This window comes from Cylas formicarius, unplaced genomic scaffold, assembly GCF_029955315.1.
Source record: "Cylas formicarius isolate icCylForm1 unplaced genomic scaffold, icCylForm1.1 PGA_scaffold_6__28_contigs__length_40554024, whole genome shotgun sequence".
In the NCBI taxonomy this organism is placed as follows: domain Eukaryota; kingdom Metazoa; phylum Arthropoda; class Insecta; order Coleoptera; family Brentidae; genus Cylas; species Cylas formicarius.
This window is the reverse complement of record NW_026844347.1, coordinates 30,820,338-30,844,532: the sequence shown is the minus strand read 5'-3', so window position 1 is coordinate 30,844,532 and position 24,195 is coordinate 30,820,338. Positions and strand designations below refer to the sequence as shown.

Sequence of the window (24,195 nt, the reverse complement as noted above, 5' to 3'; positions counted from 1 at the left end):
AGTTTCTCATAATAATCATGAGGCGTATAAACACGATGGAATGATTTAAATTTGCATTGTATGCCGCTGAAATTCGAGTCGTTCGGTAAGAAGCTGTGCCTCCAGATTAGAAAAGTTTGGATAATTTTTCCTAGATTTTGGGAATTTTGTAAAATATAAAGAAGGAAAAGAGTCATTTTAATATTTCTGTTCTGACTCCCACACGAGTCACTCCACAGAATAAGGTGTTTCACTTCTTGAGAACCTCTGCCAGCTTCTCCTTTGACCCAAACGTAACAATATCCACGGCCTTCTTTACAGCTGTGAATTCAAGCATTATATACCCAGAGCTGCCTTTTATAGAACACAATATTTGTGGGTATTCGTGGTAAAAGTAATTTTTTTTGAATATCAAAAGTCAAGGACTCACATTCATCATTTCCTTTAGCTCTTTCAAAATCTTCTCTGAGCAGCGTCCGAGCTCCATTGGTTAACTTTAAATGTTTCTATTTACAAAAATTCTGTATTCATCCTGTGTCGGTTGTTGTTCAGTCGAAGTTGTTAACGTTTCGCCAATCATCCTGTTGGCTTCTTCAGAACTTAACAGTTTCAGTTAAGAAGAAATTCAAATCGTATAATCTAGTGTGTCAACCAAGTGGGTTGACAATTTTCTGCTAAAATGAAGAGTATGTATTTTTACGTTTTTTTTGTTACGAATGGAATTTTTCAATGTCTAGAGTTGACATTAGGCTGGAAAGATTTTGCAGAATAGAGATATATTAATTATTTACCAGATTACCCGTTTATGTTAACTTTTTGAATAACAGTACCCAATTTAGTTTTAGATTTATTCGTGATCGATGCTTGATGGCAAAAATATAGTATTTTTGCGTACTATTTACTTTTTAAAGAGTATTTCCGTGAGCTGTTGCTAGATTCCCGCATGTGTCTGTGATCATATCAAAATATTGGGAAAAAAAGTCTCTATTGAGTCACAATATGAAGTATCGTTCTCCGTTTGAAGGGGAAGCTGGTTACTTATACTCGAAAAGGCAAAAAGACAATTTCCCTTGTTGGAATAGATTTTAATTTGTTCTTCGGTGTTACTTTATATATTTATTATATATTATATTTTTAAGTTGGTTGATTTTTTTGTATGAATGGAGAAGTGAATCAAATCAGCAGTTATTTTGTTGTTTACGTTATTAATCAGTCGGTTAGTGCTTTTAGTTAGACTAATAATAAGCGTATTCAAAAAATCGAATTGATTAGTTAAGAAGAAATGGAAGATATTCACCTCCATACATAATATAATTGACACCTTTTGCCATACTTTGGTAGTACGTTGTAATAGTAAATAAAACACTTTTATATAAAATAAAAATCAGTATGGAAAGTTAGTTTCAAATAAATTAAGTGTTGTGGATAAACAACCAATAATAATAACAAATAATAATAAGGAAAAGTGTGTTTCGAAGTGTTTTCTAAAGATGTTATGTGGGATCTTGGCGAAACGTGTGCAGGATTCCGGTCGGAGTTCAACAAACGAACGGATAAAATCCCGAAATATATTGTAATCACATTTTACTATCCGTGAATCAATACGTGGAAAAACAATAAAATTTATACATTAAACATAATAATAAGAAATAATAAATAAATTAATCTTTTGTAAAGCAACAAAATGTGATTAAAATACATTGAACCTCAAGGAGTACAAACTACAGTATACATACAAAAAAACCACCCAACGACAAAGTAATTATTATAAAACAATCAGTTAATACAAAATTTTTACTTTTTTAAATGCATAATATGCAAGTTGTTCCAAAATGAGAGGCCTATTCTTAAAAAATATGTATATAATTTGCAATCGCTTTGTTTCTGATACACATATACATTTCAAATATAAAAAAAGAACTTTTGTCCTTTTTGTTCAAACTGTTTTAGATAATTTCTTAATAGTTTGGTAAAGGCACTCAATGAAAATTATTTTTATGCTTTTGCCATTGGCGGTAAAATACTTGCGATAAATATTTTTATGGAAGGAAATGATTTGGCACTGTATTTTTTTTTTCAAAAATAAATGGCATTTTTCAAATGTCGATTCAATTTTTAGTGAAAATCATATTGACTTTTTTGTTGTCCGACGAAGAGTCGCCAATGAAATAAATCAAAAGCAGTAATGTGTGTATCGCTAGAAGCTCAGGTTTGTAACAAGGGACCATGAAACCATTTTACCAAAAATAACAACTAAAACAACTAAATGGAAACTTTTAAGACTCAGTGTAGACTCAAAGACAGAAAGAACATTGTTACTAAGAAATGAATCGCGATTTTTGATCGAAATATTCAGTGTCATGGTTACCTTGACGCCACTGGTAAAAGCAGAAAAATAATTTTGACTCGAAAAAAGTGTTTCTCTAAATGATGGTCCTCCACCAAATATCAAGAAAATATTCTTTTGGCCTGGATATCAAAAATTATAAGATCTTTATTGATTTAACTTTTTTTCAGAAAATCATCCAATGATTCCAATAATATATAAGATCAAAGAAATGATATATAAAAAATGTTTTTCTTGTGCGCTGAGATGACGAGTTTGATAGTATATTTAGCAGAAATTTTGCTATACAATTATTCCATATTTGCAAAAAATCATCAAAGTGTAATTTTGGTGTACGAAATTGCTGTAGATTGTAGTTTCTCTTATCATTTTAACTCAATTTCCATTTCTGTTTTATTGGTAACATCGAAGAATGCGGCGCCCGTATATCTACATAAAAATATTCGGAATCCCACTATCAGACATGCATAACCGCGATAACTTTGTATGCTTCCTGTAGTAGATTGCGCAACTTTATTCCGATTTGGAAATTGTGAATACGGAACGACAGCAAATAACTTTTAAGCGAGTAGTGAGAATAATAGAAGCGAACATAAAATATTCATTGCGTTTGTGGAACTGTTCTGGCCGTTTCGTTGAACAAGCGTGCTTGAAAATTCTAAGGAAAATTCCACTTATCCGTACCCGTGTTTACCGTTAAAATTTTTTCCTATGGATTTATTGAATTACGTTGCGATTCAGTTTAAGAGAGTCGAGTATATATCGATTTACGAAACACAAATTTTTAATAAGAAACAACAAAGGGCACTTGTGCAATACGTTGTAATATCACACGTCGCTATTTTTATTAGAATCGATAGCTGCGTGTGTCGTTTTTAACAATGCAATTAAATTTTGCGGGTGGTGGACACCACAAGGGGTAGCTGGTAGATTTATAATCCTCGTATTGAAGAAGACACTAATGCATATGCAGAACAATAATCCTACTTTGTAATGGAATGTTCATAAAATTATTCAAGATTGAAGTTAAGAGAGTTGGCACTCTCCTGTGTTAATTATAGAACTTTGTCCAGGTACTGTCTTTTTGCCAGATATTTAAATTTATTTAAATCAGAGCCTGATGAGTTACCTCAACATACACTGCCATAGTTCAAGTATGAACGAACACATTTCAAATAATATGAACTATGGTAATCAATTCTCTTAGTCTGGACATTACAAAATCCCAAAAATCAGGTGTCTACAGGTTGACATGTGGATCTTGTCCTAAAAATTTATATTGGACAAAGAGGTAGATCGTTCAAGAAACGCATTAACGAAGATAAAAGAGCATTTAAAAACAATAGTTAGATTCTAATTATGCTACACACTTAAACACAGAAAAATACATTTTTCACGACAATTTTGGTATATTACATACAGCCACAAAAAGTAGAAAACTAAATTTATTGGAAGCCATGGAGATTAACAAAATGACACATTCAAATGTATTGCTTAACGATCAATTATATTTAAACACCTCTCCTTTATTGAACTTAAATTCTCGCAACAACATTAATTAAGGTTTTATGGTCATTTTTCGGTATATATAGTAGCAGGTAGTTTGTAAATATTACGTTCGATAACGACACGGTGTTGTCGATACAATTGTCATGTGAATATATATAATTTCATGAAAATCTGAACTTTTAGTTCTTATTTATTTTTCTAATTTTTAGTTTTATTTGCATTGGTTTTAACTCCATTCATATTTGAAAAGTTAAAACAGGGAAATTTGGGATTTGTAATTCTCGACATGAATTGTTGGGAACTCCACAAAAGGATTGACAATAAAAATAGAATGGACATTGTTCAGATGGAATACTTAGATGGATAACGTAAATATGAAACTATATGTCTCCATCGGCTTTTGTTTCCAGAGAACTTGCAATATCTCAGACTGGGAGATAACAATATTCATACAATACCTACGGAGGCTTTGAAGCGGCTGCATCGGTTACGTCACTTGGATTTGAGGGCGAACAACATCTCGTTCATCGCAGAAGACGCGTTTGCCGGTTACGGAGACTCGATTACGTTCTTGAATTTGCAGAAAAATGAGTAAGTTTGATAAAAGTGCCTCGATTTTTTTCGGCACAGTCTGCTTTTTCAGTATAAGGTCGTTAAGCGGAGTGATTTTTGAGAACCTGAATTCTCTGGAAACACTCAATCTCCAAAACAACAAACTCATGCATATCCCCGAGGATGTAGTCGACCCAATTTTGGACACGCTGAGAGTAATTGATATAATGGGTAAGTCTGTACGCGGCATATTTCCAAAATCGTTGCAAATTAAAATTAGACCAAAGTCATTGTTATTAGAAAAAGTGAGCAAAAAACGAACTAGTCTGTTAAATGGCTATTGGACGCTATACGGACTATACAACCAATCATACTCGTGCGTATAACTGATTGCCAGATTTACTTTTCTACACTGGTGTAAAAAGAGCCACTTTGCTATGATTTCCGATTAATTTTGCTAACGAATATGGAAAAAATATGTAAATGCCATTAAAACAGAGATCAAATATAAAAGCTGCAAGCGATTGTTTCACTAGAGGTATAAGTAATGTGAGAATTAAAAGAGGCACGAAAATTAATAAAAAGGCTTATTCCGAACTTGACGTTGAAATCCCCTTTCTCAAATTATGTACCCTAAAATTACGTGGCGAAATGTTCGAACAAAGGCCACATAATTTCCCTTACCACAAACCAGAATAAATTGTGAGATAAAAAGGTTTAGGACGCAAAATATAAACCACGCACACAAAGTTATTTACATAATGGTCTCTGTTTTTTTCTTTCAGTTCTCTTTCTATAGACGTGTCAGTCAAACCTCGTCTCTTATTTGATTAATTTGAACGATTGAGTCGATACAATTTCGTCTGAAGTGAATATTTCATAAATGGATGTAAAAATTCGACTTTTTAATAAAACCCTAAAATTTCTAAACAAAATCGATTATATTTAGCTAGACTAATAAAAAGGCTAATAATGAAGGAAGAAAGAAAGAATGGTAATGGCAAGAGTTTTTCTAAAATTATTTTCTTCGGACGGTGCGACTTTAGTTAAAGTTAATAGGGTTTCATATTATCTAAACAACTTTTAAGAAATTTTGAATTTTAATTATTATGTACTTCTTCTTAGTAACTTATCGCAAAAATCAATTGAAAGCCTGTTGCGGTTTGGTAAATCAAATTAAAGAAATATTCTATATATAAATTTCCTTCGAGCTTATGTGCTAAAAGTACGTGCAGATGCACTTAAGCCAAATGCCAGAGCCTTTCAGATGAACCAAATAATCAGGAAAAGAAAAAGGGTAGCCCATAATACCATCAAGCATTAAGCAGGTGATTCATCTAGAACAATGTCATTTTTTCAATCAAAAGGCGGATTATACACACGACGATAGGCTTTACCAAAACAAAGTTAGTAAAAGCAACTAGAATTAACCTTTACCTTTTCTAGATAATCCTCTATTGTGCGAATGCGAACTGCAATGGTACAAGAACTGGCTACGAAACTTGAAAGACAAAGACGACGAAATGATGCAAAAGAAACGGACGGTATGCACGATGCAATACGAACACAGGGAGTACACTCTGGACAGTCTGCCGTTAGAAAAAATGAAATGTAAAATAAAATCGTACGAGATCGTTAGTCCCAATCGGGCTGGAAAGGCAGTCGAAACATCATTGTCCTTAGCCTTTAGTACATTAGTCAGTTATTTAGTGGTTAGTTAAAATATGATTAGGCGACAGACGCGTCAAAATTTGTTTCTTAGTGTATGAATCGTTTCAACTGACCCGATTTCCCTCAGCAAGGGTAGTTGTGGTTATCAAAATTGGTTTTATAATTTAGATATGTATTTTTTCCAATTTGAGATGAAACTAAGCTACACCAGATTTTGGAGGAGTTGCAACAACAAAGGATTGATTAATTGCTCTGAATTAAGCTAAATTGGTAGAGGACGGTTTAGGTTTGCATAAAAAAAAACTTGGAACGATATAACCTGGAGTCTAGTCCGTTGAAACGATGAGATATAGTGATAAGTAGCGATAGTTTTGTATTTTAAGGTACGTTATGTTGCAGAAAACAAAAAAGAAATAGGGCATGTAATTGCTTCTAGTCTAGTGTTCGTGCTTTTTGAGATTCACATTTAATATTCTCTATAAATGTCATTTATTATTGTTGACAGAGTTTGCTCTGATTCGTTTAAAATGATATAGAGTGAACCGAAAAAAATACGCGTTCGAATTTTTATTGTCAAGGCTGCGGTTTTTCCTTAACATATGCAAGTGATTGTGTCTCTTCAATAAAAATTCGAATTTATTTAAACGCATACATATCAAGTTTCCCTTTAGAGTATAGATTGTTTATTCTATAATGTAACCACCACAAAAATCGTGTCCCAATTTTCTCGTCGTTCTTTATCTCGATGTCTATGTGTAGTCTGTGTCATTGAGACCGTTTCGATTTTTTAATTTTTTTCTCTGCCTTTTTTTTTCAGAGATTAAAATTTGTTTCTTTATCGTGATAAATCGCGCGCACCAATATAATGAAGAGGTAATATTTGGGACAAACAGGCCTAGACATATCTGGTGGAATAGGTAGGCATTTTACGCAAAGGTATTTTCGTAACTATTTATCATAATTAAGGAAAATACATTAGATTCATCAACGTGCTAGGTTGAAAAGGGAACTAACCCCAAAATTTGAGCTTTGATATCCATATCATGTTTGTGACATCGGTGTATTAGTATATTATTGTGTAACGCTATGTACACATTTTTCTAGTGTAGTTGTAAAAGTATTGCTCGATCCCACCGTTAGAACGATCCAAACTTACATTTAGGATTTCGTAAGTCAGTTCTTCTTCATGCAATTTTTGCTCTACAAGTACCTAAAAAGGTAGTTCGTAGTTTCCCGTATTTGCCATAAAAATTCATTACACTCGATCGTCAAAAGTTTGCATGAAGGCTTCGGAAAACGAATTAACCCTGGCAATATTTCAGTTAATTAAGGCTTGTGCGCCGTATATAAACATATCATTACAAAATCCAGACTGTCTGTGGTAAAATTAACATATCCTTGTTCGAGTTGTGTTGTAAGTGGTGCAATTCGTTAATGGTATTTTTGTGGCAATGTTTCGGCGGCCATTTGTAGAGAGTGGCATCTGCCAGACCATTTCAAGACATATCCGGTCCTGGTTCAACATTATTCTCGTGTTGTCGTGTTATAAGCTCAAAGAAAACAATATTTTTCTAAATTTTCTAGTGTCAGGTCGTTATCAACACAACAACGCGACTGCGGACCAGACCCTTCATTTTTTAATACTTATTGTATCCAGATATTGTGAAAAATAATATTCAAAATTATATGCACTATTCATATCCTACTAAATTAAGAAAATGGCTGTTGTGCAATGATATGTGTCATATTATATCCAAGTTATATTATTAATGTCGATATCAATAAATTTTATGCTGACACTGAAGCGCTTTTTTTTCTCAAATTGCGCAGATACTTAAATTTTCCCAGAAATTCCAGTAGATTCAAGTTCCATAGAAATGTACATGGTGATATATTCATTTCTAGAGCCCGAGTTGAAAATATTGAGATTCAAGCCAAATCATTTATATAAAATGTGACACCTTTCTGATCTCGAAATAAAATTATTTTTGCGGAAAGTGGTACCCGTAGGCCCAACAAGATTAAATATCTATTAATAATCTACGACCGACGAGAGTTTTACGGCGGTGGCGAGTGGTTAGCTCTACTAGTGGAATTGCCATTTGAGTACATTATTTTGATTCTAAATACTAACTTAAATAAATAAATAATTTATTGGTTCTTTCTAGCAATATTTACTGCAATACCTGTCAACGTATAGAAATATGCGTCTAATATTTACCTGGTTGAAAAGAACCATTCTGTCACAATCTAATAATACGAAATTATAAAAAAGAAAAACATTTTATCCATGACATTTGCGTTAAATCTCAAAATTTGTAGCTCAGAAATCTGCAGTTACAAAGTTACAAATACAAGTTTACTGCAGTAATCAAAATAAAAATTTGATTTCTTTCTTCGATGTAATTAAATAAAGCAAACAATCTAGTGCGATAATTTTTTTTAACCCCAATATATTCCTGTAACGAATATTCAGAATATTTGTCTTCTTTATAGAGTGCTTTGAAAACTTGAAACTTTTTATTAACATTTTAATAACGTTCTTACTAATGATTACGAATTTTTATTTCAAATTATTTTATTATTTAAAAAAACCTGCTAAAATTGGATTGCGCCACTTGTAGGTAAAGAACCCTATAAGTTATGGCAAAATAAAACATATAAACAACAAATCTTAAATTTACTTTTCTCCATTTACATTAATTTAATGAATAATGTTGGTGAACGAAATTCATCAACCCATTTATTCAGTCTTTACAGAGTCCCTTTAGATGGTGATTGATACTAACCAATCATCATAGCTTTGAATTCTAGAAAATTAATCCACTTTAGCAAGTCAGATATCTCAAAACAATTTAATCTACCTTCCCAATCAACTGTACCGGAATTGTCAGTGTCAATCTCTTTAATCATTTCGTTAAGATCCTGCGGGGTCAGTTTGTCATCTAGTTCCTTCAAAATGTCTCTTAGTAAGTCCACGGTGATGTATCCTAGGCCTACGAATACACTATTTGCTTAAAAGACCAAATAAAAAAAACAAAACTGGAGCACCATCTTTGTCGTATAACCTAAACGCGTCTTTAAGTTCCCTCAAAATGGCCTCGACATCTTCCTCCTCCTCAACCACGAACCTCGCGGCCAAGTGAGCGAACTCTTCGAAACTCATCACTCCGTTTCCGTCAGAGTCAATTTCCGAAATAATTTTCTACAACAAATATGTTTCATCAAACGTTTACAAACGTGAAAACTTTCTACTAATTATGAACACAACAAACTCCTTAATTATTATATATATATATATATATATATATATATATATATATATATATATATATATATATATATATATATATATATATATATATATATATATATATATTATTTATTTATATGTTTCCAATAGAAAAAGGACTCAATTTCAAGACCTCTCAGATGAATTAAAAATTAAAATAAATTGGAGCCCTCAAAATGTCGAGAAAATATGTAAGATTGAAAAAATGTATTCTGGTAAAGAAAGTGTTAAAACTTACTGTTAATTCTTCTGGGCTAAGTTGATGACCTAACATATCCAAGATTTGTCCAATCATATCAACTCCAATCTCACCCTTCTTGTCCAGATCGAACGAGTCAAAAATATGCTTCAGCACTGCAAGACGCTCGAATTTAATAAAAGCACTTTTTCTTATTTATAGAAGTTACTTTTCAATTGCTCCCTCGATATGTCCAGGTGATTCAGAGATTCGTAATCAATATTAACCTCCTAAATGAACGTAAATTTTAGAAAATGCGAATCCAAACAAAAAACAAAAAATGACCCAATTAACGAATAATTTAGAAACCAAAGCAATAAATAAATAAAACAAACCTACCTCAGCATGGGCCTGAAACAAAAATAAATTTTAGAATATATCGTAAGATGTAATTAGAAAAATTAAAATATTCACAAAAATTATGGGAAAATAAAAACATCGCAATTCGCACAACAAACTTACCATTACGCTTATTGTCAAAACTCTTACAGGCACAAACAAAACAACAATTTGGTCAAACTATCGATCGGAACCTTCATTTATAAAATTGTCAATCAATCGTCATCAAATTAATTAGGTAATAAAATTGGGCGCACAAATGACTGTTAATTTTAGCTCGGTTTTTATTTGCCAAGGCGATGCAATTGCCAAAACACTTTTGCTTAATAATAATGTAAACAACAAACGACTCCTTATAACCTGACCAAAATAACGATAACAATAATTCTCATAAAATAATAAATATTAATAAACTAAGCAAAAAAAATATTAATCAATTTTTAAAATTTTTATTTAAGTACTTTTAAAAGATATACATTGCGAAATATGTATATCATTTTATGATTACCTATAATATTCACTAACCAGCTAAAACAACAAGCTGCTTTTATGTCGATATTTAAAAAAAAAATTAGGACGGATTTTAATAACTTATTTCCAAATTCTAGGTCAAGCACCTCTTAGTAAGATTGTAAAAATTGTATTTTTTTTTTGGAATACAAGTACTTTTACAAACGAGATACAAAAAAGTAAATAGTATAAGACAGCCCTCAATAACTTTAGATTAGTGTTGACCTCGTGATCTTGTGTCAGAGTGAATAAAATTCAGTTACGTTCTTCATGCTCAATATTATTTCACCTGTAATATAAATCTATCCGGACATGTTGCTTTCTTCTTTGTCAAGTGGACTTAAATTTAATACATTCATACAAATGAATCATAGATCTGTATGAAACAGCATAAGAGTATTTTTTAAAGATTTACAACTACGTATACGCCAGAAACCTTTTTTTGAACCCCCTCAATGATGAACTCTTACTAGACATTATACAAGTGCGATCCAAATTTTTTGTATTTTTAACTCTATTGACTGATTAAAGATTTTTGCCATTTATCTCATTTTCACGATTTAATGTGAAATCGAAAATTTTGTAGTTACTTTGTTTTCTTCGGAAATGTTCTAGAACTTTTTTTTGTAATTTTTGAGTATACACTTAATTTTTTAATTTCAATTAGGTCTCTTTATACGGGTAAACCCACAACCCTTAGCAATTAGGCAACCGTATTTGGAAATAGTTTGAACTGAGAGTCAAATTTGTAATTAGAAAAACGCTGTTCACAAAAATTACTCACCTTTGGTTTCTTTGGGCTCTAAAATACGAAAATAATTAACAATTCGCACTAAAAGTTTTTATTTCTGACTTCCATCTTACCTCTTCCGTTTTCTGGTAAAAGGATAAAATAATAATAAAATTATTAATTACCTAAATACACTCTGGATGAAAATACATACTTCAGCTGTTTCAGTGGGAGCAGCGTCTGCCATTTCTACTGGTACGCGTTGGTATCGTTCAAATACAAAACTGACACCAATATGTCATAACAGTTTCGATAAACCCTTCTTTTATATATAAACGAACATAAGTTTATCATCACATCGCAGGTGAGAAAGGGTCATGTCCTTAACGAAATACCAAACATTTAGTTGCGTTACGCGCGTACATTTGTGCCAATAAACACATATACCGATGAGTAAAGTTTGGCAAATAATGTACAGTCCTTTGGACTGAAGGTGCGAGCCTAATTTGGATATACGGCATATTACGTTATGGGTAGTTTCCAGAAAATAAAATTTCTAAAATTTGTTATTGAAAATCAATTTGAATTGATCTTCATTACAATTCAGTGAACTTTTATGCTTACATTTGGAATTACGGATTATTATTACGAACCACCCTGTAAAACAAACTACGAATTAATTAATCTCGCATATTTATTTAACTATTTGTCACAAGTCACTGTAAAAAACAATGGAAAAGTCTAAACTACAATATTTCGGGATAAGTAACGAATATAATGGGATAATGTTATGAATAGAATGGATACAGTCCTACTGCTTCGGTATATCTCGGCTCTTTAAAATATTTTAACCAATCATTACTGCTTTAAATTCTGAAATGGAAATCCTATGTTAAAAAATTGGATTATTACAGACGGTGGTTACTGGGAAATAATATTATACCACAGGAATGAGACTCGACAAAACGAAAAATTACCTTCCTCAATTTCTTTTTAATTTGTTTGTTTTGAGTGTCTTGAACACAAATCTGATTAAATTCAAATTATCCGAAAAACTCAGACAATTGCCAATAAATTTACCCCACAGTTACATACGCAAAGCTTATTTCACACGATGCAATTTTAGTGTTTAAGTTTTATTACTTTTGGAAAAAATACCACAAAAAATCCACTTTTTTTACAAAAGATAACTTAAGTTATTAATTAAATAATACAAAATTCGATAGATGCTTTACCGATAACAACATAGTAAAAACCAACAAAACCAAAAGCAACCATGTAAAGCATTTTATTTATTTAACAAACCAAAATATAAAACTCAAAGTCGAATCTACAATAATCACCTAAAACGTAAAAATCTATCTTTTAATGTGTAAATAGAGGTGTTAGAACATTGATATCTATATCACATATTCGCCTACTTATTTATTTTGAAAAATTTTCAACATTAACACAGTAGCGGAACCAAAGGAAAAAAAGATATTGACACTGCTTGTGTAAATTGAGCTTAAGACTCTGGTGTCACTATTAATAAATTTATTCTAATGGCTTGACAAAGGGAGCATTCGATAAATAACTGAATTTATAATTTTACTTGTGGTCTTGATTTACATTCTCAATTCAACGTGCCAAGTGATATTTCATACGTACCCTCCCAGTCGACGGTGCCAGAGCCGTCCGTATCTATTTCATCAATCATGTTGTCCAGATCGTCTTCCGTTAATTTTTCATCCAATTCCCGTAATATTTCTCTCAACACTTCGATTGTTATAAATCCATTGCCTAAGAATGTGTTTGTTTATATATCATCAGAGAAATAATTTAGTTTAGAGGAATTTCGTACAAATCTAGGCAGGGACAATTTGTCACAAGGCAGAAAAATAAATCTTCAAAACTTTAGTCAAAAATAGTCAACCTAATTACGGTACTTTGAAAAAAAAAAAGACATATAGGTTGGCTAAGAGGTAAAAAATTCGCTTCCTAAGGAAGAAAATTAATTTAGTTTTTAAGATCCAACATTTAATTTATTATCTCATTTTTATAGATGCAGCGCTGCTCTGTAATTTTTATGGTTTATTTTTTCTAGCATTGGGTAAGAATAACCTTATTTATTGTTTATAGCATTTATTTATTTAATAAGAATCAAATGGTATAATTAAGGTCGAAAAGAAAAAGCCCTATAATGGTTAATCGTTAAATTAATACAAATTGCTATATAAAAATATCAGAGAAACCTTTTGTTAAGAATATAACAATACCATCTTAACAATCACAAAAAAATTAAACCCATTTTTTTCCCCATTTAAGGATCCTGGGACTCAGGATAATTAGTTTTTTTTTACATAAATAAAAATAGTAAAAAAATATCCAAAGTGTAGAGAGTATTTCGAATGGTGCAAATGATAGGAATACATTTTTTATTTCGTAAATCGACGATGTTTTGAAAAATCTCTTCAAATTATTTGTATCAATTTTTAAACGAGCGCGTTATCAATATATAACGCATTATCAAAAAATGAATTAATTTAAAAATAAAATTTAAAAAATTGATATTAATACTCAAAAAAAATTAAATATAAAAAACCGGCAAAACTTAATAGTGGTTGTTATTGCTTTCGGAAATTGTTTATTTATGGGCGATGATATATTTTTTAATCGACTTTTACATTCATTACATTGCATTTAAGTTTCATAAGTTTGCGGAATATGAAACGTTCACAAACAATGTTTCTAAAAATGTCCGAATGCGTTTAGATTATTGAAAATGTTGGCTGCTCACACCGCTAAAAAATTTGCTTTATTTTAACTGTCGGTTAGATAGTATTTCACTATTTACATTTTCCAAAATAGAACAAGGTTTGTCGCGAATAATGCAAAGAGGTCAGTTGGAATTGAGAAAAAAACAAATAATGATATTGTTATAACCATTGTAAAAAGCAAGCAGCACGCGGCAGTGATACTTTTACATAGTTGTATTCTATATTTGATGGCCTTACCTTCTCTGTCGTAGAGCCTAAAAGCACCTTTTAGTTCCACGTGTATGGCATCCGTGTCTTCGTCATCTTCGACTAAAAATCTCGCAGCCAAATTTGCAAACTCTTCAAAACTGACCTCACCATTACCATCTTCGTCAATTTCGCTGATGACAGCCTGCAATTTTTGAATCAGTTTAAATTGATTATTCGAAATTCGGTTTTCTCTAAAACAAATAAATTTTCTGGAGTTTTATAACAAAATTTAGCAACTTTTCTAACTTTGTATTGCTATTTTACCTCCAATTCCCTTCCAGCTAACTGCGTACCCAACATATCCATAATGGTTCCAATCATGTCCGTTCCGATATATCCTTTCTTATCGACATCAAACGCATCGAATGTGGTTTTGAGCACTAGAACGGCATTGTTTTTTGATGTACATCTTTCAGTGGATAGAGGTTTGCTAATACTTACTAGAAAGCTGCTCTTTATCTAAATCTTCCTGCAAATGTAAATAGTTTATTGGTTACCAACTATGGAATTAATTTTAATTTTATTTTGGATACAACGCGAAAATTAAAAACACGAATTTGACTTAATTCGTTCATTGAACATTTTTACGGCACGTAGCACTACTGTTTTAATTTAAAAAAAAAATATACACAACACTGAAGTAAAATATTTGAATAAGTTATTTACCATATTTACTTTACCATCACCGCTATCAAAACTTTCGAGAAAGGACAGCACTTTCTGCAGTTTGGGTCTCTTGTTCATGTCTATTCTGCACAAGTCTGGGAGGGGGATTTTAACAGGGAAGTACAAAATAGAACAGACGAACTTCTTGGTTTTATTTGAAGGTTTGGTATGCCAATCATCTAAAGATATCTAGGTTATTCTTTAGCATCGTCTGGTGTCCAGGACCGAACTCATAATATAAAATCACCATTCCGATTTGATTTTTTGTTTGGACAATCGTAAATAAAAAGTTTGGAAGAAGATGCTAAATTCAAAAACCTTTTAGAGGATGTTTGCAAATAAAAGCAAATTAAAAAGAATGTTGGTACACAGGAAATGAAGTGCAATATCCTTTAATTTATTTTCGAATCGACATCAAAAATTACAATTACTTGTGATTTTCTTCTTGATTCAATTTATTGAAATTATTTAAGTTGAAAATTAAATAGATATTATATTAACAAAAAAATAGTGATGTCGAAGAAGTAGTTTGGTTAAAAACCCCAAAGTTAAAAATCTTTCTCATTAATTAATTGAATAATTTGCTTGTCAATATTCCGTTATACCAATTTCTAAAAAGATTTGATTTTAAAGATTTTTTTTGCCAATATACATAATCAAAATCCTTAGATACCAATAGGAATTAATTTTTTGTATGGACTAATAAATAAACGAAGTAAACCAAGAACAATAAAATTTACAGTGATGTGCGATGAAAGTTATTTATGTCGTGTATAAATCAAGGTGAAATCGCAATGCAAAATTTTATCTTGCAAATCTATTTCATTAACACAAAATTATCAAAGAGATTATCGAACATATGTCGGAAGCGGTTCGGCTTTGGAAATACTTATGAGCTCAAAATATATTTCATGACTTGTATAGGAATGGCGGAATAACGCAAAATGTTTGGCATTGAATTTCAATGTTACCCGTCAAGTTCACGTACGCATTTGTGGAAACATGAAGTACGTTTTCGCAACCCAAAAGTAAGCGACATTACTTACATTATATTACTTACTTCAGGTTCTTAATTGGTTACGTATTTTTTAGCATTTTCGAAGCAAGGAAATCTTACAAACTAGAGCCGAACCTAATAAACGTAATTATATGTGCTTTCTGCGTGTTATTCGCTATCGCGGTGATTGCGCAGATATTGTATTATGGTAACGGCAACTCTGTAGCCACCAACGGTACTGCGCAGGTATCTAGTCAGGTGTTTGAAAAAAGTCAACCAACTTTTAGGCACAAACAGTCTGATAGTGCGCAAGGTTGTGAAATGACGGAAACTTGTTTAGTGCGGTGCAGCGAAGTAGATATAACGACAGTAGCCGAAACGATTAATTATATTACAAAGGTAAGTCATAAAAAAATTATGAACAGTGAAAACATTAACGGGATAGTGTTAAGCATATCACGACAAATCACAATACGAACATTCTTTTTTGGTAATTCTTTGATAGGTTATATATAAGCAATAAAATATATCGGGTGCTTAATCTAACTTTCAGTTGCCGAAAAAAATATGGGCTTCTTCATGAAGACTAAAAATATATAGAAAAAAATTATGCTATATCGTTATTATTAATTAGTTATAACCCTTAAATATTAGTTCAAATTGTGTTAAAATAGAAAATAGTTATTGTTGACATAAACTGACTGATGATCGTGGATTGAATTAATTGTTAGTCAAGATTTAAATATAGGTACTAAGAGTAAAAAATATTAAAAATTTGGAGAAACAATGTTACCAATTATGATATCGACCAACATTTAAAGCGAATTTCTTATTTCCGCGGCGAAATTAACTTATTGTCAATATACTAACTTCCAAGAAGCAACATCAACCACTATTAGTTTTAATCAACAAAATTGGGATGACAAAATTGAGATTCAGGAATGAAATGCCAAGGATATATAAATAATGAAAAATGGCTTTGAATTCTCAGAATTAAATTAAATATTGACAAATTTATATTTAATTGGATAATAGACAAAAATATTTTCGACTTGGTTGGTATTTTTAAAAAATCAATTATCTTTTTTTTTTGTTTCATTCTGAAAAAAACGTCATTCTTCATTGGTTTTAGAATTATTCATGAGTTTCAAAAGATGCCAAAATTCCAAATTTGCATATAACACGGACATAATTTCACGTATTTCACTCCAAATGAAAGTTTCTCTACCTTGTGAAGTAGAAGTTTTATCTTTTTTGGCACCAAAAATGTTCTTATAGTGCTATATATTTTCAATTTTATTAATTGTATAAAATGATTAAAAAATTAAGGTCACAAACTAATTGTCAGGTCCTAACCTTCAATTTTGTTTTGTTTGTACTGATGAGACATGGATATTTGAAAATAGTACAATTGGTATAATTGGTATTAATACATATTAATAATATATATAATATATTAATATAAAAACTTAACAACGACTAAAGTTCATGTGAACAGTATGTAAAATTTCTGTGGGAAACTTAAATTATATATGTCACTTTACTTACCGACTAGTCTACTATATTTTAATTATAGCTAATAGTATATAAATTGTCTGATATATTGCATAACATTTTCTGTGTATTAGTTTTTTGGGTACATTTTTGCAAAACAACCCTAATACATGACCGTCAGAATTGACAAACGTCAAAATTCAAACTGTGCGGTAAAATCTTCGAAAATATCCGATTACTTCCAAAATCGTGCGGTAAAATCCCGAAAATATCCGAAGTGGTTCCCGTCTGTGGGAAACGAAACGGACGTGGTAAAGTGACTCTTCCCGTACGCTAGATCGGTGTATAATTGGCAATTTTACAGACGAGAGTAGAAAAAAAAGTATCTATGCCGCTTTTACAAAATTAACATTAAACGTGTAACCTAACAAAACAATTAGTAGCAAATTTCGGTGAACCAAGTGAAAAACTTAGAGTTTTATAAATAAACATATCTATTTTGTAAGTAAAATTGCGCAATAAGTGTCAATATTTTCAAAGAAAGAATCACATTAACGGGTTGACCGATCTTCCCATTATGTGTATTTTGGTAGTTTTTTCAATGGTTGCCATTTTTTCTTCATTTTCGTTTTTTGGTTTCCAAATTTTACCTTATTAATTTAGTAGTTAGATCATTCTCTTAGCTCTGTTAACATTAGAATAACAATGTCAGCAAAACAAAGGAAAGCATTTTTGTACTTCAATTGCCAATGTGAGTTTACTAACTCAAAATTTTTGGAATAAATTACGATGTTTTATTACAATAATCGTGGTAAAATTATTGTTATTTTCAGGATGTTCAATGTAACGGGGAAATCAAATTGACGCTGGTCAACGTCTTATTTCCCAACAACACGATGCGCGCGGGCTGGCTTAACAGTTTGGATGATGACGTATTCGAATTAATAATCAGCACCCCTAATCTCTCGAATCTAGGAGAAAATGCGTTTGAGGGAAAACCGTTCACAACTAGTAGCCGATATTTAACACTCACGATCCTCGATTCGAATATTAGAAGTTTAAAGAGAAGTACGTTTGTCGCTTCCAAAATCCAAGTGATCCAAATGCAGTCTATATCGAAACGAGGCATCACGGTGGAAAATGATGTTTTCGGTCCCACGGCTATTTACCTCGAAACGCTTCAATTTAATTACCTGTTGGATGATATCGACGCTTTAAGGAATATAACAGCGGCAAACACCACGTTATCATCGCTGAGAACTTTAGACATACGGTACAATACATTCACCAAGTTAACCGACAAAATGTTCTTTAGCGTTCCCTTTCTGGAACAAATAGTCCTATGCGACAGCAAGATTACTTCGGTTGAAGTAGACGCCTTCGCCGGACTAGGTTCGAGGTTGAGGCAAATCGACTTTACTTCGAACTTACTCGAAACCCTTCCAAACGGGTTACTAAAGAATATCAATTCGATAGACAACAAAGTGTGGGTTGACGATAATCGGTGGAGATGCGACTGCGACTTGCAGTGGTTTAAGACGTATCTCCTCGCTAGAAATAACACGAACCCGCTGATGTGTGAATCGGTTAACTTCAAAGATGTCGACTTTTGTCCTAATAGTTCCACTCCGGTGGCAACCGCTACAGACTCCATAACTACGCCCACTCCCGACTCGCACGCTGAGGTTACGTCTACCACTATAATGGATTCGGATTCCATTGATTACAAGTTTAGCCAAATCCTTTGTAGAAGCGTTAACAAATATCCTTTTGCAGAATTGAGAAGTACTAATAAAATATTTCTCCAAGAAGCCGCGTTTAAAAGCCGAAATATTGACTATACGTTATATCACGTCCAGGACTCCTCGACAGTGGTCGTGACGTTGCAAGGAATTGTAAAACGTAATGACTTTTTAATTTGGACTAACACGGCGAACCTGTCAGATTACGGGTGCGTGTATGAAATCGACCAAGACATTTACATGGATTTGCAATACGAGAGCACCTACACGATATGCCTGGCTAACAACGATACCGTGGACATATTCGCCCTGACCAATAAAGAATGTACTGCGTTGAATATTGCTCTTGAATGGGGCAAAAGGGCCTGGATAACCAACAACGACATGATGTACGCCATAATCGTCCTAGTGGTCTCGGTTCTGCTGGGGGTCGTCTGTGCCAGTGTAATCGTTTACTTTGTAGTGCGTCAACATCCCGAGCTTATCAAGGGTAACAAAAGGGTGATACTGGTGAAAAATAAGTCTGCTCCAGAATTTTTGGTCATGCCGGATTATACGAAAAGGAATACTTTGTTATCGGTTTACACGAATTCGGACGGGTATCTGACGCCGAAATATAGGCGATGCAAAAACTATCAAAATCCTTTGAGCAGGGAATTGATTAACGATCCAATCCATTCTAACGAAGTTAGCGAAAATATATACGAAGCCCCGCCTTCCCCTCCTCATCACCCGCGTGAACGAAGAGATAGTTATCAACCCTACATCCACAGCAACATGTAATTCCGCGGCAAATATATGATATATGATGTTTGAATTTAATTTCATGCTTAAATGAATATGATCAGTGACAAAATAATAAAAAATTCCACAAACATAATAAATGGAACAACATTTAACCATAAATAATTTCCGAAAAAAAGAAATATTTAAATAAATTGTAAACCAAAAAACTGAGAGGTTGACAATATATCCATATAAATTTTCCACAATTTCAGAAACGAAATGAAACGAAATTAAAAAAATAATAATATCGAAAGATAATTCTATGCAAAAATGAATACATTCAGAATTAATAAAATTAAGAAATGAAATTAAATGCTCAAAGGAACGAAAGCAAAAAAAAAAGAATAACAAGAAGTAAACCCATAAATTTCTTACATTAGCATATCTACAAGGTTTACAAAATAGACTTATTTTATCTTAGTTGTTTATGCCTATACAAATAGCGGTTTTTATAATTATATTAATTTTGGCTACGAAAAATGGAATGGTTTTTTGTGCTTTAAAATTTGTTTAGGCTCCAGTACAAATACAATAATATATTTTTGATTTAAGAGTAGTAAAAAAGGAATCCCTCAATGAAAAATATTGAGTAAAAATATTGACGAATAGATGCGAAAAATGCCCGAGCAATAATTTTATATTTTACGCAATATTCAAAACATAAAAAAATAGCTTTTTAAGATCATTAAATCATTAGATCATAACATCATTTCTTTAATAAAACACACTTTTTTCTAACTTGGATCAAAACGTTGTATTCGGGATATGCAACCAGCAATTCTTGATTGCTCACTGCAACAAGTTCAAATTTAGTCAATCAAGAAAAGGCATTCTGCATATTTTGCAATAAAGACAATAACAATATCTGGTGGTAACTTGAATTTGTATGTATATTTGTATAAAATTGTATTCCAATTAAATAAATCATGTACTGTCTTCCTCCAATCCTGCGAAAACATTATACTTATAATATGCAACTCATTATACGCTTACATTCGCTATTTCGCGTTGAAATTGAATAAATTTGGCAAACGGTTGTTAAAAAAAGAGTTCACCTATATTCCTTTGAGTCTGCAAAGAAGGCAAACAATAACAACGCCTAATGGTAAATTTGGGATGATTGCGCGAAAACAACACTAATAGAAACCGAGGAGTAGAAACCCAGACATCCGGGGTACGCATTAAATTAACATTCGCATGGGCGATCCCGCCTCGGCTGCGATTTAATTTAAACGCTGAGCGGACTTCTGAATCCGATCGTTTATATGTGTTTTGGCAGGCAGCCAGTCAATAGATATAAAACGGTCCAAATCCACGTGACTTCCATTACATGCGATATCGAGTTAATTGCTCACATTGTTAACAGGTCTGGACAGTACAGGACTCGATTTCTAATTATATTATAAATCTCGTTTATTTATTCAAAGCGTGCGTCGATTCAAATAAATAATTCATGAATTAACCGTTTTTACCTGTATCGTTTGAACAATGCTACCGATAATTTATCGAAATAAGATATATCAAATTCTCGGGGTCAGAAACCAAACCCACCATTGCTCGAAATATAGTTTGATTAATTGTATTCTACAATATATATCTATTGAATTTCATTTGTTTAATCTAAATGTAGACCCCACATATCTTCTATTACATTGAGTTTAATAAATAAACTATATGTAAATCACATTATGATTCTGACAATTTACAATTCAGCATCATTAACAGCATTATGAATGTGATAGAAAGGGCATAGATCTTAACTCTTCAAATTGCATAGTAATTTCCTTTTCTAGATCAAGGGCCCCCATAAAATCTGATTATAAAATTGGCCAACATATCCTCTGATGTTTCAAATATGAAAGATCTAGAGCCATGGATTCACGTCTTCACTTTTCTAATGATATGGATAATGGTGTGCTCTTGTGTCTGTTCTTTCTTTTATGGTGAACACAAAAGCCCTTTTCTGTTGGTCGAGCAAAACTTTTTAAAGGATGCTAATTACTTGCTATGCTGATTATGGAGTGGATATACGTGCTTCATACATTTTATAATATTCTGCTTAGAAAAGCTGCTTTTCCTGGAGTTCTTGATAAAATTAAGCTTTATATCGTATCATATCGCTATCCAAATTCACCGTAAAAATTTCGGTATTGTTTTCCTCATTTATATATATATATATATATATATATATATATATATATATATATATATATATATATATATATATATATATATATATATATATATATATTCTCACGTATTGATTCACGGATGGAAAAATGTGATGACACTATATTCCGGGATATCATCCGTTCGCTCGTTGAACTCCGACTGGAATCCTGCATCCGACTGGAATCCTGCAAATCTTGCATCCGACTGGAATCCTGCAGACGTTTCGCCAAAATCTCACTTGGCATCTTCAATGCTCGCGCTCCGAAAACACAGTGTTCGAAGTGTTTTCGGAGCGCGAGCATTGAAGATGCCAAGTGAGATTTTGGCGAAACGTCTGCAGGATTCCAGTCGGATGCAAGATTTGCAGGATTCCAGTCGGATGCAGGATTCCAGTCGGAGTTCAACGAGCGAACGGATGATATCCCGGAATATAGTGTCATCATATATATATATATATATATATATATATATATATATATATATATATATATATATATATGATGACACTATATTCCGGGATATCATCCGTTCGCTCGTTGAACTCCGACTGGAATCCTGCATCCGACTGGAATCCTGCAAATCTTGCATCCGACTGGAATCCTGCAGACGTTTCGCCAAAATCTCACTTGGCATCTTCAATGCTCGCGCTCCGAAAACACTTCGAGTGTTCGAAGTGTTTTCGGAGCGCGAGCATTGAAGATGCCAAGTGAGATTTTGGCGAAACGTCTGCAGGATTCCAGTCGGATGCAAGATTTGCAGGATTCCAGTCGGATGCAGGATTCCAGTCGGAGTTCAACGAGCGAACGGATGATATCCCGGAATATAGTGTCATCACATTTTTCCATCCGTGAATCAATACGTGAGTATATATATATATATATATATATATATATATATATATATATATATATATATATATATATATATATATATATTCTCACGTATTGATTCACGGATGGAAAAATGTGATGACACTATATTCCGGGATATCATCCGTTCGCTCGTTGAACTCCGACTGGAATCCTGCATCCGACTGGAATCCTGCAAATCTTGCATCCGACTGGAATCCTGCAGACGTTTCGCCAAAATCTCACTTGGCATCTTCAATGCTCGCGCTCCGAAAACACTTCGAACATTGAAGATGCCAAGTGAGATTTTGGCGAAACGTCTGCAGGATTCCAGTCGGATGCAAGATTTGCAGGATTCCAGTCGGATGCAGGATTCCAGTCGGAGTTCAACGAGCGAACGGATGATATCCCGGAATATAGTGTCATCATATATATATATATATATATACACTGTTCGAAGTGTTTTCGGAGCGCGAGCATTGAAGATGCCAAGTGAGATTTTGGCGAAACGTCTGCAGGATTCCAGTCGGATGCAGGATTTGCAGGATTCCAGTCGGATGCAGGATTCCAGTCGGAGTTCAACGAGCGAACGGATGATATCCCGGAGTATAGTGTCATCACATTTTTCCATCCGTGAATCAATACGTGAGAATATATATATATATATATATATATATATATATATATATATATATATATATATATATATATATATATATATATATATATATATATATATATATATATAAAATAAATATTTCCATGTATAACATATTTTTTAATTTCTTTGGATTAGCGGAATTATTAATCTCTCTTTGCCTTTAATAACCTGAACTACTTTACTTCACTGATGTTCATTTTTTCTTATTTGAAAATTGCTGTAAACTTTGGTTATTATTGTCAATAAAATTCTTTTCTTTTTTGTTGTCCGTCGAAAATTTAATGCATATTGTAATTGGGTTTCGCTTGCTGCAGACAATATTTGCTACATATGTGGTAACGTTTACTCATATTGCATTGAAATTAACATTAATTTTCAACCAACAATCTACATCCTGGAAAAAAACAGTATAACGCAACCTTACCTGAGTGAAATCCCAAAAAAAATAACCTGCCGCTTATAGATGATCTTTGCGACTCGTGAAAAACTTTGATCACAAATTGAAGGGATTATGGTTTTAGAAGTCTATGAAGAAGAGACGTGAACTTAGTAATTATTTAAGACACAAGATCTTGTGGCTCAGTTCTGAAAATAGGAATAAGTAATGTAATTATTTAATTAACAAAATCTGCTTGAACACGATGAAGATGATGA

The 24,195-nt window shown here is 32.4% G+C and overlaps 4 protein-coding genes across 5 annotated transcripts in view; 2 read left to right on the top strand and 2 right to left on the bottom strand.

Moving 5' to 3' along the window:
• The window catches only part of LOC132704097 (chondroadherin-like protein), a 104,587-nt gene extending 96,704 nt beyond the window's left edge, over positions 1-7,883 (top strand). For both annotated transcript variants that reach the window (XM_060673862.1, XM_060673861.1), the window contains exons 7-9: positions 4,246-4,426; positions 4,479-4,618; positions 5,834-7,883. In XM_060673862.1, the coding sequence (XP_060529845.1) occupies positions 4,246-4,426; positions 4,479-4,618; positions 5,834-6,108 (596 nt within the window). In that variant the 3' untranslated portion in view covers positions 6,109-7,883. The remainder of the gene's footprint in view (positions 1-4,245; positions 4,427-4,478; positions 4,619-5,833) is intronic.
• Positions 7,884-8,449: 566 nt separating this feature from the next.
• On the bottom strand, positions 8,450-11,739 carry LOC132704098 (troponin C, isoallergen Bla g 6.0101-like). The gene is made up of 7 exons (XM_060673863.1): positions 10,051-11,739; positions 9,928-9,939; positions 9,758-9,818; positions 9,589-9,704; positions 9,110-9,263; positions 8,923-9,054; positions 8,450-8,868 (listed from the first exon to the last, which is right to left on the bottom strand). Exons 1-7 carry the CDS (start codon positions 10,051-10,053, stop codon positions 8,843-8,845), a joined length of 504 nt encoding a protein of 167 aa, XP_060529846.1. The 5' UTR covers positions 10,054-11,739; the 3' UTR covers positions 8,450-8,842.
• A 104-nt stretch (positions 11,740-11,843) lies between these two features.
• Positions 11,844-14,993, bottom strand: LOC132703040 (troponin C, isotype gamma-like). The gene is made up of 6 exons (XM_060672070.1): positions 14,842-14,993; positions 14,617-14,644; positions 14,440-14,555; positions 14,164-14,317; positions 12,818-12,949; positions 11,844-12,040 (listed from the first exon to the last, which is right to left on the bottom strand). Exons 1-6 carry the CDS (start codon positions 14,917-14,919, stop codon positions 12,015-12,017), a joined length of 534 nt encoding a protein of 177 aa, XP_060528053.1. The 5' UTR covers positions 14,920-14,993; the 3' UTR covers positions 11,844-12,014.
• Positions 14,994-15,843: 850 nt separating this feature from the next.
• Positions 15,844-19,859, top strand: LOC132703192 (uncharacterized). The gene is made up of 3 exons (XM_060672317.1): positions 15,844-15,869; positions 15,934-16,237; positions 18,166-19,859. Exons 1-3 carry the CDS (start codon positions 15,844-15,846, stop codon positions 19,855-19,857), a joined length of 2,022 nt encoding a protein of 673 aa, XP_060528300.1. The 3' UTR covers positions 19,858-19,859.
• The last annotated feature ends 4,336 nt before the right edge of the window (positions 19,860-24,195 follow it).